Source organism: Myotis brandtii, unplaced genomic scaffold (assembly GCF_000412655.1).
Source record: "Myotis brandtii unplaced genomic scaffold, ASM41265v1 scaffold36, whole genome shotgun sequence".
Lineage (NCBI taxonomy): Eukaryota > Metazoa > Chordata > Mammalia > Chiroptera > Vespertilionidae > Myotis > Myotis brandtii.
Window position 1 is genome coordinate 698,604 of NW_005363836.1, and position 18,117 is coordinate 716,720.

At 34.0% G+C, this 18,117-nt stretch overlaps 1 protein-coding gene across 1 annotated transcript in view; it reads right to left on the bottom strand.

Moving 5' to 3' along the window:
• ANKRD13C (ankyrin repeat domain 13C) overlaps positions 1 to 18,117 on the bottom strand; it is a gene marked incomplete at its 5' end in the record, with an annotated part of 72,793 nt that overhangs the window by 27,502 nt on the left and 27,174 nt on the right. The window contains 4 exons of the mRNA XM_005871960.2: positions 5,382 to 5,526; positions 10,064 to 10,130; positions 15,633 to 15,678; positions 17,108 to 17,193. Coding sequence (XP_005872022.1) covers positions 5,382 to 5,526; positions 10,064 to 10,130; positions 15,633 to 15,678; positions 17,108 to 17,193 — 344 coding nt within the window. The remainder of the gene's footprint in view (positions 1 to 5,381; positions 5,527 to 10,063; positions 10,131 to 15,632; positions 15,679 to 17,107; positions 17,194 to 18,117) is intronic.

Sequence of the window (18,117 nt, forward strand, 5' to 3'; positions counted from 1 at the left end):
AAAGCAGTCCAGAGGGATTTGCTCTGTATTTCTTGGGGGGAAAAAAGAAATCCATACATATCAACCTATGATTTCTAAACTTGATAAGTAGCCTTACTTCTGGTTTTATTCTCTGCATATTCTCCAGTGCTCACATATAATACGTGATCAATAATTATTTTTTAAATGAGAAAAAAGAGAAAGCTTTGTGTTTGTTTCAGGAACAGAAGATTAAGAAATCAGGTACAGAAGGGTAAGTGAGCAGGTAAAAGAAGAGATTCTATCTTTAACAGGCCAAGAGAGAGTCTCTGATACTTAGGATCAAAGAGTCTCAAGTAGAAACAAAAAAAAAAAGGGAGAATAGAAGGCAGAATCTAGAGAGCTCACTGGAGAATGAGAACTGTGCATGAAGTTTACAATGTCTAAAGCAGTGGTTCTCAACCTTCCTAATGCCGCGACCCTTTAATATAGTTCCTCATGTTGTGATGACCCCCAACCATAAAATTATTTTCCTTGCTACTTCATAACTGTAATTTTGCTAGTTATGAATTGTAATGTAAATATCTGATATACAGGATGTATTTTCATTGTTACAAATTGAACATAATTAAAGCATAGTGATGAATCACAAAAACAATATGTAATTATATATGTGTTTTCCGATGGTCTTAGGCGACCCCTGTGAAAGGGTTGTTCGACCCCCAAAGGGGTCATGACCCACAGGTTGGCAACCACTGGTCGAGAGGCTTGATTTCCCACACCTCCTTATTTGTATACTAGAGGCCCGATGCACAAAATTTGTGCAAAGGGCTTGGCCCTTGCAGCTGCAGTGGCTTGCCTAGACCCTCGTAGCCCCAGCTTCGTCCGGAAGGTCGTTTGGCTGTCCAGTCGAATTAGCATATTACACTTCTATTATTATAGATTACCAAGAGGCCCATTTTCTATTTTTCACCACTGAACTTTCACCCAGATATAGTCCAATCCCTTTTTTAAAAAAAATATATTTTATTGATTTTTTACAGAGAGGAAGGGAGAGAGATAGAGAGTTGGAAACATCGATGAGAGAGAAACATCGTTCAGCTGCCTCCTGCACATCTCCTACTGGGGATGTGCCCGCAACCCAGGTACATGCCCTTGACCGGAATCGAACCTGGGACCCTTCAGTCCGCAGGCCGACGCTCTATCCACTGAGCCAAACCGGTTTCGGCATAGTCCAATTCTTAATCTATCGTCTATAGAAAAAACAGCAATACCTTGGGACTGGGATAGTACCATTTCCTTCACCCTTACAAGTGAGGAATGGAAACTCTTGACATTAATGCTAAGGTACAAATGTATTTCTGGTAACCCAAACTAATTCAGAACACAATTTTCTTAAGAAAATTTAGGCAGACATAGGTTATACAGAACTGTCAGACATTATCTTTCAAATATATTATAATCAATTAGGATTTTGTGTATTAGCTTGAGAACAACATTACATATAAGACTGTGAAGAAATTTGCCTTGCTTCAAACACCCTATTTTTAAATAAACTTTTAGAACAGAACTCTTCTATAAATCATAGACTGATCATCACCATATCATTGAAAAAAAACTGTTACATCCATTCAACAAACATTTATTGAACAGTTATTACTTATATATGCACATTAGAATAAACAAGTATTTCCTTCTTAAGGATTATTACTTAAAATACAGCTTATCTGTAAGTTTTAGGCATAAAATACACACATATACATACCTTAAATACCAGTCCTTTGGTGACTTCATCAATACTATAACATCAGCTAATGTTTACACTACTAGCCTTAATCTTTGGTTTCTCTTTCAGTACCATATTTCCACTTACCTCTGCCTAGTTAGCTATGCTATTCTCATTTATTATGCAATAGGTCAAATTTTTTAATAAATATCTGAATCTATAAGAAAGGTCAGCAAACTATGGCCAGCAGGCCAAATCCAATCCACTACATTTTTCATTATTCATGTACATAATATCTCTGGCTGCTTTTATACTAATCACAGCAGAGTTGAGTAGTTGTGACAGAGACCATATAGCATGCAAATATATCTAAAATATTTATTATCTATACCAGTGGTTCTCAACCTTCCTAATGCTGCGACCCTTTAATACAGTTCCTCATGTTGTGGTGACCCCCAATTTCATGGTTACAAATTGAACATAAGCATAGTGATGAATCACAAAAACAATATGTAATTATATATGTGTTTTCCGATGGTCTTAGGCGACCCCTGTGAAAGGGTCGTTTGACCCCCAAAGGGGTCTCGACCCATAGGTTGAGAACCGCTGATCTATACCTTTACGAAAGGTTCCCAAACTCTGGCCTAGAAAGTACTGATGCTGTATCAGGTACCAGAGACTACAACTAAATGAACCCCATAACCTTGAGGAGCTTAACCCCACAAAGGAAGGCAGCCACATAAACAAATAGCAGAAGAGGGTCTTTGATACCATATTCAGCGAAAGCATAAAGAAAACAATGGTCACCTGGCAGGGGAGGAAGTAACACGAAGCAGTGCCCCTTAAGTATGAAGGTGCAAGAAGAAGGGCATTCCAGGAAGTGGAAACAATGTGAACAATAAAATAAACGCTAAATAGCCTGGCATGTCTGAAAAATTGCAAAGAGATAAGTACTACTGTATCTAAGACAGCAAAGTAAGAAAAAGGCTGGAAAAGCCAGGTCACAGAAGTAACCATGGCATGCTAAGGAATGTGGATTTCACTCTTTAGGAATAGGAAACTTTAAAATGTCTTTAAAGAAGGCAGGTTTCATAAATTTGTTTTCAACATTCAATCTATCTCCAATATGTGAGATAATTTAGAAGCAGAACAGAAGGGGGCCAGGAAGATCATTTATAAGACTTGTGATAGTCGAGTTGAAAGACAATGAATATCTAAATTGAGGCATTAACACTATGAATAAAAAAGGGATATTTATTAGACACAGGGAAACAGAAATGACTATACATAATCTCTAGTTAGAAAACATGGAGTATAAGAAAAGATGTCAAAAATAATTCTCAGTTATCTGGATGAATAGAAAATGATGTCATTCACCAAAAGAAGGAAAATGGAAAAAAAAAAAAAAAGCAGGTTTGGGGGGAAAATAATGAGTTTAGCTTTAGACAAACTAAATTTTGAAGTTATCTTGGAGACATACATGATATCCCATTTGAGTAGATAGGTCTCCGCTCAGAAGATTTATCTGGAGTTACAAATATATACTTTGTGAGAATAGAAGAGATTATTCTGCCAGTTTGTAAAAATGAGAACCACATCAGAGGCAAATCAAGATTAAACAGGTGAGTAGGGAACAGGGAAAGGAGAATAAGATGGAGAGAAAAGAACAAGAGACGAAGGTCAATTCATAAGGAAATGAAAATTTTAAGAACTGAGTTATCAATAATAGCAAATACTTCAAAGAAGTCTACTAAAGAGAAGGTTGAAACAAGTGTGCTGGTTTTAGCAATGGACTCAAAATGAGCATTATCCAAAACCCCAAACCTATTTCCTTTTCCAAATAACCCAACTTTATCAGTGGAAACCGTCATTCTACTCTTCAAGACAGAATCACTACACTCACCCTTAAATCTTTCCAATTCTTAATTCACTCAACCTATTTAGCAAGTCCTATTATTTCATTCTTGGAAATATAAGTCATCATTTCTCTTTCTTAATTATTCACTACACCATCTCAGTTAAGAACCTCATCACCTCTAAACTGTATAACCATAACTTCCCTGCCTCCAATCTCTTCCTTTTCCAATCCATTCTGCATATCAGCTATGTGATCTTGAACATGTCATTTAATATTTGTAAGCCTCAATTTTCTCATGTGTAAAATGAAGATAATCCCTCCCCAGGGGAAAATGAATCCAACCTTTTAGGGCCAGGTGTTCTTTACAGTTAAGTAACAGCATGGCAGAGAGAGGGTAAGCTCACTCAACTTTTCACAAAGTAATCAAAGTTTATACTGGCTTTGTTAACATATGTAATTTTAAAGATGCTTCATAACAATAAAGCAAAAAGACAAAAAATGAAGATAATAAAAGTATTTACTTCGATAGGTTATTTTAAGAATTTAATGATAAATACTTTTTAATTAAAGTACTTAAATAATAGTTCCAATATGCTGGCAATTAATGCTTAATATAATAATATATATAATAATAATGGATATACACTATTAATACAGATCCACTATCCATAGCATTTAGAAGTGTCTAGCATTTACTAGGTCCTTGATAAATGTTTAAGAAAGGAAGGGAGGGAAAGTGAAAGAAATACATAAGATTAATTCACTTGAATTACTTTTAGATCATATCAATAATTTAAGAATCTATGACTTTGTTACTAACTACAGCAAATCCTAAGTTATCTTTCTGGCTTTTAATACCTGCCATAAACCATGTTTGCATACTCAATAAGAGAAAACTTCACTCTACTCAGATCTCTTTTCTGTTTCCCCAAAAGACCATTCTTATTCCCACTTCCCTGACTTTACTCACCCTGTGTGCTCCACAAGGAATACCTTCTCCTCTTCCAATCTAAATCTTCATTGCTCAGTGCCAGTTAAGACACTACTTTTCAATAGTACACGTACAAGGTAACTAAGGTCTCATCAACAGATATGGTAGTAGGAAGTTCTAATCTAAGAGATGTTGAGGAAGGAACCATAAGATGTGGTGAATGACAATATGCAGAAATGAAGTGGTGAAAAATAACAACAAAATTTAAAAAGTGACAAAACAAAATGTTGACTAAGAAAATTTTGTAGTACTATCAATGATAGAGATACTAGAAAAGCTTTGTCTTTCCAGCGTCTCTAAAAGCAGGGAAAGGGGCATTCAGGAAATTAAAGGATGAGGATAATGGTGCATATAGTTTTCAATGATGGTTGGGTAAGCAACACCAACATAGATTTCTGATGTGATGAAAGGAAGATAATTTTGTACTTTAAGAAGAAAAAGATAAAAGAAAGGCAGCCAAAGAGTGAGGAAAAATAAGAGTACAGACAGAGGATCAAAGTACAGATAAAGAGATAGGGATGGTCAGTAACATTTTAAAAGAAGCTACGGTTGTAAGATAATAAATGGCGAAAGGGACAGCGCAGGTTCAACAATTAAGAACTAAGAGAAAATGGAGTTCACCTAACTAGCAGATCATCGGTGAATTATGAGCAAACAGACTCACTGGCTTGATCAAGATGAAAACCGGATGATAATATATAAAATTAAATTAAATTTAAAAACTAGTAGTAAGAAAATAAAAGCTTTAGGATCAATCCCAATTATACCTTAAGCCCTTTGAAACAATTACACTGACACTTGGCTCAATACAAAGACATTTTTTAAAAACCATTTAGAGGAATGCTCACCTCATGGTGTATTCGCTGATAAACTTTTTGTTCATTGTCTAATACTACAAAAGATTCAGAGGGTGCTGCATCCCCATTGAAAATGAAGCTTAAATCCCCTCGTTGGCACTTCATGTCAGTAAAGTCAATGAGAGTAGTGTCAAGCCTGTGAAAGATATGTGGATGAGAAATTCTGACAAATAAAATTCAACAACAATCCATAATAATTAAACCAAACTTTGTTCCTTCTAAACTCAAACCAAGATGCTAATACCATATTTCAAAGTCAAATTTAGAGAAAAACACACACAACTGCATTTAAAGTATCTTATTTAAAAAAAAAAAAAACACCAAAAGGATATTTAAATATATTCCATTTTACTTGTATTTCATTTTTCTGAATATATACTCTAATAATGATTGTTTCCCCATTGTTGGAAGTATTGTGCCTTTGTTACAGTAGTTCCCTTACTGTAACTACTCCATAAAAATAACAACTTCAGGACAGAAAAAGAAAGCAAACCTGTCTAATATTCTTTGATTCCTTTAAGACCATGTTACTGACTCAGCAGAGTAATTAAGAAGGTTGTAAAAGCAATGGATGTACCACATGCTTGGCCTTTTGCTCTATATCTATGCCCTATCCCTAACCATCAGGTACCAAAACTTGCTTCATCCTTCCACTTGGTAACCCACTTAACTTATCCCAAAGTCTTTTAGCTTTTCTGTTTAACTTCCTAGATTCAATTAGCATTCTCTTTTCCAACATCTCCACAGCTTGAAAATCTTATCGATCATTCCTATGTCAAAAGCTCACAGATTCACTTTAGTGTATTTATTGTGCTCTTTGGTAACCAAGACCTGACAGTCTACCCCAATGAATTGGTCTCAAATTTCACAAATTACTACTTGCTGAAATTAGGGAGAATACTGGAATGGAAAAGTTCCCAAGTACCCTAAAGTCCTTCAATCTTTGAACACTTTGTAGATCACATCAGGACCTCTCTGACTAACTGCTCAAAACATAGTCCTTAATCTAAGAAATGGGTTGACACATTTGTTACATGATGGTGATCATGCCCAAGGAAACACCTTTAAGTCTCTGTAAAAGATCCACTCCAACTACTGAGTTCTAATGAAATTATAAGAATTCATTACTCTGTAGGCTTTTCAGTTTTCACCCTGGACAAGGCAAAGTGAATGGGCATTCTTGGTTTCCCTACACAAAAAAGCTGAGAAATGAAACATCTCACTGCATCAAAAGAATAAAGAGGGTTATTTTTAAAAGTAAAAGTGAGCCCTGACAGGTGTGGCTCAGTTGGTTGGGTGTCGTCCTTGCATCAAGAGGTCACTGGTTCGATTCCAGGTCAGGACACATGCCCAGATTGTGGGCTCAATCCCCAGTAGGGGGTGTGCAGGAGGCAGTAGATCAATGTTTCTCTCCCTCTCTCTCTCAAATCAATAAAAAACTTTTTTTAAAAAAGTGAAAGTGATCCTATTAATAATTTTACGAGGGTAACAGGGATGAACCAGACCAAATAGGAAAGTTTGATTATCCTATGTGCAAGGAGCTCTTTTCTGAGCCATATAAAATATACATATTCCCTCAGAATGAAATCAAGAAGAACTAAAAAAAAGCAAGTCACCAACTCCTGTAGGGATGAACCCTGTCTGCTGCTTTATAACTGAATTGTGGCTTCTGATCTGCTGCCAGTGGCCTGCTATTGCACTACTAGTGCTTGTACTGCTAAACATGTCCTGCTGTTGCGTGTACATATGGCATAAGAGAAAATAATGCTAGTTAAAGGGGCTTATCCCTTCCCTTTATAAGGTGTGGCTACTGATAGTATCAAAAAGAAACAGATCAATTTATGTAAGTGCCCTATTTGGACTCTAAGCTTTAGCTATCAGGAAACTCTACACCCCACATAAAAAAAAACTTTTTAAAAAGGGTGGGTGGCCAGAACAGTCTCTGCCTCCATTCCATTCCTGCCCATCCTGGATGACAGTGGTAGTGAGTTGCAAGGGGTAAGGGTGAAAATACTGAGAAAGGAGATACAAAGAGAGGCAGAGATAGATTTACATGGTGATATTTAAGCTCCTAGATGTAGTCACACCTAAAATCAGTAACAGTCAATTTTTATTTCATCTGTACTTTTATAATTTGCAATTGAAATGACTACCTAATACATCTTCTGCAATATCCCTGACATATTATATGGCCTAATAAATATCTCACATGCCTCATAATGATAAAATGTATCATGATATTTTAATGTATTAACTATTCCTTCGCTTTAAGCCTATGAACCTAAATATTAATTTTTGACATGTAATGGCTATGAAGAACAAAAAAATCTTTATATAAATGCAAAGATTTAAACAGAAAATATTTTTTGATATAAAAACTTGAAAAATGCCAAATAGCACTGAAAAAGGAAATAGAGCCTTCTCTTGAGACAGGAAAAGCCTGAAATGGGGCAAAGTTTGCAATGATCATTTCAGTCAGTGGGTACAGATCACCTCAAATTATTAAAATTAATAGTGAAAATATTTTAGTATTCACAACAATAAAGCTGCTCACACTTTCCTATTTCTACTAAAGTATTCATCTCTCGCCCTAACCGGTTTGGCTCAGTGGATAGAGCATTGGCCTGCGGACTGAAAGGTCCTGGGTTCGATTCCGGTCAAGGGCATGTAACATGGTTGCGGGCACATCCCCAGTGGGAGGTGTGCAAGGGGCAGCTGATCGATGTTTCTCTCTCATCGAAAAAAATAAAGTATTCATCTCTCCTTGACACCAAAGAACATATTTACATGATCAGATGCCTGTCATGAGGTATGAGTAAACTTTAAAGATTTCTTTGATATATTTAAAATTCAGCTTTATTTGAAGTGATGTTTTAAAAAACTAAGTCTTTTGACATTTATATTTGAAAGTTTTTATTTAATGTTAACATATTTTTTAAGTCAATTCTTGTCATATAGGCCAAAAAACTTTGCCAAGCTTCCTAAAATCCAGCCTTTCCATTAATGTTGTGGTAAACTTTGTTTAGAAATAAGAGCTTTGGAACTTATCACATTTCTCCTTCATCCTCAGCTGCGTGTAAGCCCTAGGTCTGAGTGTCTTACTACATTAAAGCAGCTTCCTCTTAACCTACATTTCTATAACAATGATTCTCCCACAGGCTCCTATTTTCATGTCTCCATTTTAACCATTTTGTGGTTTTATTATCTATATTTCTTACATAATATTCATAATAAAATTTACTTCCAAAAGTCATATATAAATGTGATATAATTTTTTAAAAGAGGAAGTCCCTCCTTTTTTGCTATTTCTAAAAATCAAACAAAACTAAAACTAACCTTAAAGTATAACACATGGAATAAAATACTATTCTCCCAAATTAGCTACTACCTTTGGCAAGTGCCTATATTAAACATTTTTAAATTGATGAATAATTTTTTATGAATCCATAATATACTGTTAACAATGGGCTGCTGAATTAAACCTACATCATTATCAAATCCTTTCCTAGTTTCTCTTGTATACTTTTCTGTAATTTCCAAGGTTTCTATAATTACCATGAACTTAATGTGCATGAGCACTATCATAATTAGAAACTTCTGAAGAGGTTATTTTTTTAAAAAACAAAAATTTAGAAACTTCTACTTTAATCTAATTCTACTGCTTGAGAATAATTAACCTAGAACTTACTTCCAACTAAAGGTTATCTCTTCCTCTAAATTCAACATATTACATAGTGAATTTTATACAGTTAGTTTTTTAAAATTTCTGCCTTGTGACATGGTGGGAACTGACAGGAAGTTGGAGGTCCTGGCTCAGCTACTAATTTGCAAAGTGCTCCTGTAAAAATCACTTCACTTTCTCATCTATAAAACAACAGTTTACATGAAATAATATTTTAAGACATTTCCAGTTCTAACCTCTTACATATCCAAATTAATATTCTGGATATGTATAAAGATATATATGTAATATTGTATATATGTATATATAATTTATAAATATACTAATATACACATATATGTGTGTGTGTATATATATATATATGTTGGCGTATTCACTAGCATTATATATAACTTCCATATACTTAATTTACAAATATACCTACATTAATATAAAGCTAAAGATAATAAGGAATGATAAAAGTAAAATTCTGAAATGAGTAAAACAGATTTTCCACATGATCCAATCATCAATCTTAAGTTTTAAAAAGAAACAGAAGAATATTAAATTTAGTGTTAAAAAGTTCACTAGAATAAATGATTGAACAGATGAATGGATTCATGGATGGGTACATTGGGAACAGAAGGGTATAAGAGTAGGGAAAGAAGGACAAGAATTAGGTCTTCTACTTATGTGTCCCTTATTCCTTAAAAAGCCAGGATCAAGGAGATGACCATCTTAAATCTTCTTAGTATTACATCATGTTCTTCACTGTTTGCCTTCTAGATATTCTGTAGTTGAATAAGAATAATACCTTTGTTTTAGTTAAGAGTTGATACCTTTGGTTATCTGTATATAGTATGTCTCAAATGAGATAAAATGTTGTGACTTTATTACAGCATGTTTAAGTTATACTACATCCTAATGTAAGCTATTACTAGAGGGGTAAGGGGAAAGATTCTTCTAAATCTCGATTTTCTATTACTCAGGAAAAAAAATCAAATCACCTTACCTGATATTGATACCTTGTTTGTATATTTTACATGCATCGGAAGGCAGAATTCGGGAAAGTAAAGGCACTATATTTTTTAAAAAGAAGAGGTAAAAATTAATTAGAAGAATAACATGAACATTTTAGGAATGTTCATCAAAATTATAATAATTTCTTTTGAAATAGTATTTTCCCACCTAAAATATATGTAAAGCAATTTTGAGCAACTTCAAGTATCTATTATTTAATTGTATTTGCTGTATAGCTCACCACATTCCCCACCACCACCCCTGCACACCACCAGTAGCAGAGTTGATATAATGTTCCTTGTGGATACATATTGTAGGATATTATTATAGACTAGAGGCCCGGTGCATGAAAATTCATGCACTGGAGGGGGGTGTCTCTCAGTCCGGCCTGCCCCCTCTCACAATCCGGGAGCCCTCAGGGGCGGGAGGCAACCCAGCAATCAGGAAAAGGCAACGCCCCCATCACACCTCTGCTGCTGCCACAGCAGGCAGCGCAAGCCTCGGCCGGCCCTGGTTACCTGAGCCTCAGGCGGCCCTGGGCAGCCGCCATCTGAGGCTTGCCTGCACCTCGGGCATCGGCTGGGCAGCCACCATCAGAGGCTTGCCTGCGCCTCGAGCCAGCCCTAGGCAGCTGAGCAGCCGACATCCGAGGCTTGCCTGTGCCTCGGGCCGGCCCTGGGCAGCTGGGGGGCTGAGGGCGGGTCTGGCCGCACCATACGCCTGCCACCTCCCTCCCCCCAGTGGGCCTGAAAGGACTGGGTGACTCTGGTGGGGTTGAGGGGACTGGGCGCCATCTTTGTGATGGAGTGAATCCCAAATATGTGACCTTGGTTACTTAAGCACACTGAACCTCAGTTTCAAAATCTGTAAAATGGAATCCTACTGTTTACTTATAGATGTCTATATTCCATGTTGCTCACATTCATATCACAGCTATCTTTTGATAGCTTTTTATTAGTTATTATCTGCCATACTTTGGGGAAATAGGAGTTATTGTATGGATGAATAAATCTGTGTATCAGGTTATAATAAACTACCACATACCAAAAAAGAAAAAAATATGAAGTTCAAGATTCCTGAAAGATCATATCAGATGTGTATGTTAGTGTGTGTGCATGTATACAGATAGGTAGGTAGGTAGGTAGATAGGTAGATAGATAGATAGATAGATAGATAGACAGAGACATATCTTACACATATATGTATATATACATGTGTGTATGTATATATATGTGTGTGTGTATATATGTATAATTTGAGACAGAGAGGAAGGGAGAGGGATAGAGAGCTAGAAACATGGATGAGAAACATCATTGATTGGCTGCCTCCTGCACACCCCCTACTGGGGATCGAGCCCACAAGCCAGACATGTGCCCTGAATGGGAATCGAACCCTGACCTCTTGGTTCCTGGGTCAACACTCAACCACTGAGACACACCGGCCGGGTACAGGTATATTTTTTTAAATTCAGTGTTTAAAATGGGTGCTAAATCAACCTGGGTTAGAAAGAAACAAAAATTTCAGAGAAAATTAAAGACTAGTTTTTTAGTTAGCTTTTTCAGAAGTATCAATATTTTCTAAACACTAAAAGTACACTTAATATATCAATTTCTTTTTAAAATCGTGAGAGGTTACTGAATCTAAAATGATTTCCAGGAATGAAGACTGTTTTCTAGACATTTTACTATACAAAAATAAGAAAAGTTTACTGCCCAAAGAGAATGGAATACCAACTAACAGTTACCCTAGTCAAAGTATATAAGAAATCATTTTCTGATAAAAAAAAAAATCCCTTATATGAAACAATAGAAGTTGAGAAAAGCAATAGAAGTGTAAATTTATGTCAATGGTCAAAGCTCTTCTTTCATGCTCATTTTGAAATCCAGTTTTCCTTCCTCAAGTATTTGATGTAGCATGAAAAAAATGATCAGAAGATAGCATTCGAAATTAATTTAACCTAATCTACTACATTTTTTGAAATTGTATGGAAACCTACAAAAACAAAATTTATAAAAATCAGAAAAGGAGGAAGAAATGAATGCAAAGAGAAAATAAAATGCTTAGAAGTAATTTTTCATAAGAACAATTTCAAAAATTATTTCATAAATAAATCTCAAGAAAATAATCTAACACAGAAAATAAGAAAATCACTTAAATATAAAACAAGAATGATGGAAGATACTTGTAGTAATTGAAAATGTTTCTGAAGAGCATTTAAAGATGTTAAATGTTTATGTAAAATAAAAAATCAGGATATGCAAAAAAGAAGCTTGGGGATTTCGGAGAGTGGCAAAAAAGCTACAAAACAAAAGGAAAGAGGGAATGGTATCAACAAAAAAGAATACTGCTATGAAATGAATTCTAAAAATAGAGAAATTTATATTTTCCCAATTCTGTGATGACTTTTTCCTTTCCCGTGTAAACTGAACAATTAAACTCTCTATATTTTAAGTTAGCTCAGTATAATCTGAGAGTCTAACATGCCATTCCAAAGGTAGCATAATTTACTGAACTGAAAAATGAAGAGTCTCTAAATTTAAGTTTTGGTTTTGCTATCACTTACTTCCTGATTTTAATTAGCATCTCTAAGTCTAATGTTTTCCATTCATAATATGCAAATAACAACCCCAAATATATAGGGTAGAATGGATATTCTGTAGATAATGAGATAAAGAAACTTTAAATTATCAGTTTTTCTGTTGAAACATGTTATATGCATAATCCTAATTTTGAAGTAGTGATTATGATACTGTAAATTATTTAACATTTTACAATATATAGGGCTTCCTTCAAAAACATGATTATATTTCATTTACAACAAAACAAAAATTTGCAAAAGATGGGGCAATTATTATCCCCACTTTAACCAAGTCTGAGGCTATTTGCAGCCAAACACTGAATATGACAGCACAGGAAAGAGAGTAGAGTTTGTATGCTCCACTTCCTTTAAATTAAACTTAATCCTGGGATCTCAGTATTTCTTAGATTCCCCCTTACTTCTGGGTTGCCCTCCCTTTTTTTAGGGGTTTTGACAAGGAGAAGAAACATGCCTGAACTCTAGAATAAAGGTTGATAATCGAATTTAATAATAAAAATTATACAGTGTTTTTAAATCCAAAGTGTCTAAGCTAAATCTAGTCAATGAGTTTTAGTTTTTAGAATTACATATGCCATCTAACCATCAGGAGTTAGGTTTGACACGAAATCAGAAAAATCCTTTATCAGCAACAAATAGATGTGCTGACTTTTTTGTGTCAAAGTTAAGTTCTCAAAAAAAAAACCCAATACTTTCAACAACTACCTTAGGGGTTCCATCATGAATTTGATTATGCAACATTTATAATGTGTTTGTAACTATGGATGTATGTACACTTTCAGGAGTGATTACATCCATTTCTATTTCTTCATATAACTGAACTGTCACTTTCAAAATATTTTAAAACATTTTGCTCAGCAAGATAAATGGACTATTTTAGAATTTAAACCACTAATATTACTAAGAGAATCAGTTAAAGAACCATTATACTCAAGGGACACCCTTATTTTAAGATCACCAAGGAGGACAGAACCTAGCGAGAGAACCTGGCTGAAGAACCTAGAGTCAGAACCTAGGGACAGGACCAAGATGGCGGCATAGGTAAACACCGCAGACTGCTGCCGCAAACAACCACTTCAAAAATACAACTAAATTATACTCAAGGGACACCCTTATTTTAAGATCACCAAGGAAGATAGGGTCTCAATAAAATGTTAAAAAACAGAGTGAAAAAATGTATTTTGACTTTAGACCAATTTGACTTGGAGCTCTTTTATTATTCAAAGCCACTACAAACCTCTTTTCTTCTCAGTGGTCTAGTACACCAGGGCTCCTGGATGATATATAAAGCAAAAAGGCAAGGTAGGCCTATCAGAATAACAAAATCATGTGTGATTTTGATGAAGCCAAAACTAGCCTGATCAGGTAGAATTGTAACAATTTTGGAAATAACTAATTTTATTTAGGAATTAAAACTTTACATTTAGAGATGAAAAACATTAGAAAAACCTTAATCATCCATGCTGTAAAGTATTATGAAGCTGTTAAAATAAATGAAGTACTTCCTCATGAACGGATGCCTGGTAGGATGGTAGGATGCCTGTGATATTTTAAATAAGAATGACAAATTGTATAATCATATAATAGTATAATTCCATTAAAAAAGAATGCTCAGGCCCAGCTGGTGTGGGTCAGTGGTTGCGCGTTGACCTATGAACCAGGAGGTCACGGTTCCATTCGGGTCACAGTACATGCCCAGGTTGTGGGCTCCATACCCAGTGGGGGATGTGTAGGAGGCCACCGATCAATAATTCTTTCTTATCATTGATATTTCTATCTCTCTCTTCCTCTCCCTTCCTCTCTGAAATCAATAAAAACATATTTTTATAAAAAGAATGCTAAGCATGTATTTGTGCACCCACAATCACACATTTGTAAACATTAAAAAAAGATTTCGAAACATTAGTATGAAACGTTAACAGTGATTTCCATAATGTCAATATCTTACTTTTATAATTATTTTATGATTTATTTTTACAATTATTTTGGGGGTAAGTATCATAGAGCATTCAAATATCTTTATATCATAAAATTAATTCAGATGCTTTAAAAAAATGTAAGCTCACATATATACATTACATTTGTTTAAAACTTTTAAACAAAATTTAGTTGTTTTGGCAGTTGTTTAGTTAGTTAAGGTCACTAGGATCAAGCTCCCTATTTAAACAATGGGGAAAAGAGAAACTTACTAAGGTAAAATAAATGACTGCAAAATATCTTGGAATTAAGGTCTTTCATAAATAATAGAAACAGTGTGCAACCAAACAGTATGTTAAGACAGTGGCTATAACCCTAGCCGGTCTGGTTCAGTGGATAGAGCATCGGCCTGCAGACTGAAGTGTCCCGATTCTAGTCAAGGGCACAAGCCAGATTTCGGGCTTGATCCCCAGTAGGGGGCGTGCAAGAGGCAGTCAATCAATGATTCTCATCACTGATGTTTCAGTCTTCCTCTCCCTTTCTCTCTGAAATCAATAAAAAAAAATTTTAAATGAAAAAAGACAGTAGCTATAAAGTATATAGGAAAAGTGGCCAAAATGATTGAAAGTTGATAAAATATCCAAAATCAAATGTTAACCAAATTCTGCACATTCAGGGATCCAAGTACTATATCAAACTTCCTTTAATTCAGTAATCTAATAATCTCATAATTGTTCTCTCTTCCTCTGAACATTCCTTAAAGTACGATAATATTTAAACCTGCATTTCATTGTTTAAAAATGTAAGACATTTTTAATCTTAAAATAAAAATTATAAAAGTTACTAGTCAGGTTGAGATAATGAAATACCACTTCAATGCTTTACAAACAACCACTTTAGTTTATTACATTCAACATAATGGAAAATATTAATTTTCCTGGGGCAAGTATCAAATTTGTTATGTTAACAAGTATATACAATAGTTATTTTTTACATTTGCAATTCTGTGTATGTACATATGTTATAGTAAAACATAGCACACTCTTACCCCAGCTTTGAAAATCCCAGTGAAGTTCTAGATAAAAGTCACCTAGCTAGAAAATGAAATATGAATAATTACTGAATGCACCTTAGTTAATAGTTCTTATATCTACTTAACATTTTGCTTTTTAAAAATCTGTTATCATTTAAGATCTATAGACAAAAATAGAAAATTTCAATGTTTAGATTAGAGAAAAATAAAATAATGTCCATTATTTAAAATAAAACATTACAATAGCACACATTTATCTACAAAGGAAAATATGCACTATAGGTTTTATAACATTTTAATTACATAGGAAAATATCTGAAACTGATAGACATTTAAATTTGCATAAATAAATATTCCTTTTCTCAGCATAACTAAAATAACAATAAGTATTATTGTAAAAATAGTTAATAACTTTAGAAGTGTTATAAAAAATGATTTCCAAAATGATTATTTATATAGCCTCATAATGGTCTAAAAAAACAATCCATTACAATAGAAACTTTTATCTCTGCAAAGTAATAAGACAAAGGTTTATTAAATCTGAAATAATGTCACCATATGAGAACTACAGAGTAAAATTTTATTTCACAAATTAAAAACTAAACACCCAAAGACTATAACTGTTAAAGAAACTATTATAATCAAATATTCTTAAAAAAAAAATTATATCTTCAGAGCTCAAAAAAAAAAAAAAAAGGCATACCTAAGAAAAGACATAATCATCATCACAGATCTATCTTTCTTCCACAGTCCTTTTAGCCATCAAAAATACAGAAGAAAACATCAGAAAATAAACCTCTCTTTCTATGCCAGCACTCCCAGCTCTTACCATCAAGAGGTAGGGCACAAAAAGAATTATATAAGGAAAATGCAAACTGCTCCTGCTAGAAGCAGGGGCTACAGCTCTTAGAAATCTCTTAATCCAAAGGACAAAGAAAAATTATTGCCAAAAGGCATACCTAAGAAAAGACATAATCATCATCACAGATCTATCTTTCTTCCACAGTCCTTTTAGCCATCAAAAATACAGAAGAAAACATCAGAAAATAAACCTCTCTTTCTATGCCAGCACTCCCAGCTCTTACCATCAAGAGGTAGGGCACAAAAAGAATTATATAAGGAAAATGCAAACTGCTCCTGCTAGAAGCAGGGGCTACAGCTCTTAGAAATCTCTTAATCCAAAGGACAAAGAAAAATTATTGCCATTAACTATGACCTACCTCCTTTTTTCTTAGAGCTCTCATCTAAGAAAGCAATAATTCTTTATTTACTTTCCTAGTTCAAAGTGAATGGTGGTTCCCATTAAGAGTACATTTATACATCATAATCAGAGTATTTTGTTATGTTATTATTGCTTAACTTAAGCAGGATTTTTACCACTTCTTGACCCTTAATAATTAGTGAGAAATTAGACTATATTTTAAAAAATGCTTAAAATCACACTTACAATTATTCTTTGAATGCAAAATCAGCAAAGAAATACAGCCTACCTCTTTCAGGGCTTTTAATAATCGAGGTCGTTTTTCTTCAACACTTTCCCTGGATTGCTGTTTAAGCTTCCTTAAAAGAGCAGTAACTAAAATTTAAATTTAAAAAAAATTAATTTAAAATAGATTTCACCATACTAAAAAATTTTATTTCACTGACTTTTATACAGATATATTGAGAGATGTAGTTAGTAAATAAGTTTAGTAAGGCTGTTATTATTCACACTAGTTTTCCTAGTTTTAAATTAGCTATATGAATTTACCTGACTGAGCCAAGATTTACCAATCTCAATCAGATGATGCAATGTCCTGTTGTAACACTGATCTAAAAGATCTCAAAGTTAGCAGATCTCAAAAATCCCATTGGATACCACTTTTCTAAAAACGTAAGTATCTACAATTGTTACCAGGTACTGTATATCTCCAAATTTTCACTAGAGGTTGTATTTTCACATAATACTAATACAGAAATGAATCTTATTCTATCTTTAACAATAACTTCTGAATCTAATAAAACCTGAAGACCTCCTTAGTATTTTCTCAATAGTTAAGATGTAAACACTGCATTAAAGTGCAAACCCCAGCTTTACTACTTACTAGCTATGTATAAACTTGGACAAGTTAGAAAATTTTCCCAAACTTGTTTCTTTTTTTTTCATTTGTCAAATAAGAATAAAGTAAAATCTGCTATATAGTTAAGGTTAAGCCTCAATATAAATTGCTTACTTACTGTGCCTACAATGAACTAAATATGATTTTTATCTATTAGAATGATGGTCTAAAACTGACTAGCAAAAATCAGTTAATCGCTAACATTTACTGAAATAAGGGAAAACACTAGACTTGAATGAATTAAGGCTAGCAAAATAAGAAGATGGAAAAGTGTGCATTGAGATTAAAAAATATATACATCAATACGTGATTTCTCCTCTTGGTCCTGACATTTTTTCATATACGTACATAGATATATATGTAAAAATACTATTTTTTCTATTTTACAATATGCAGTCTTA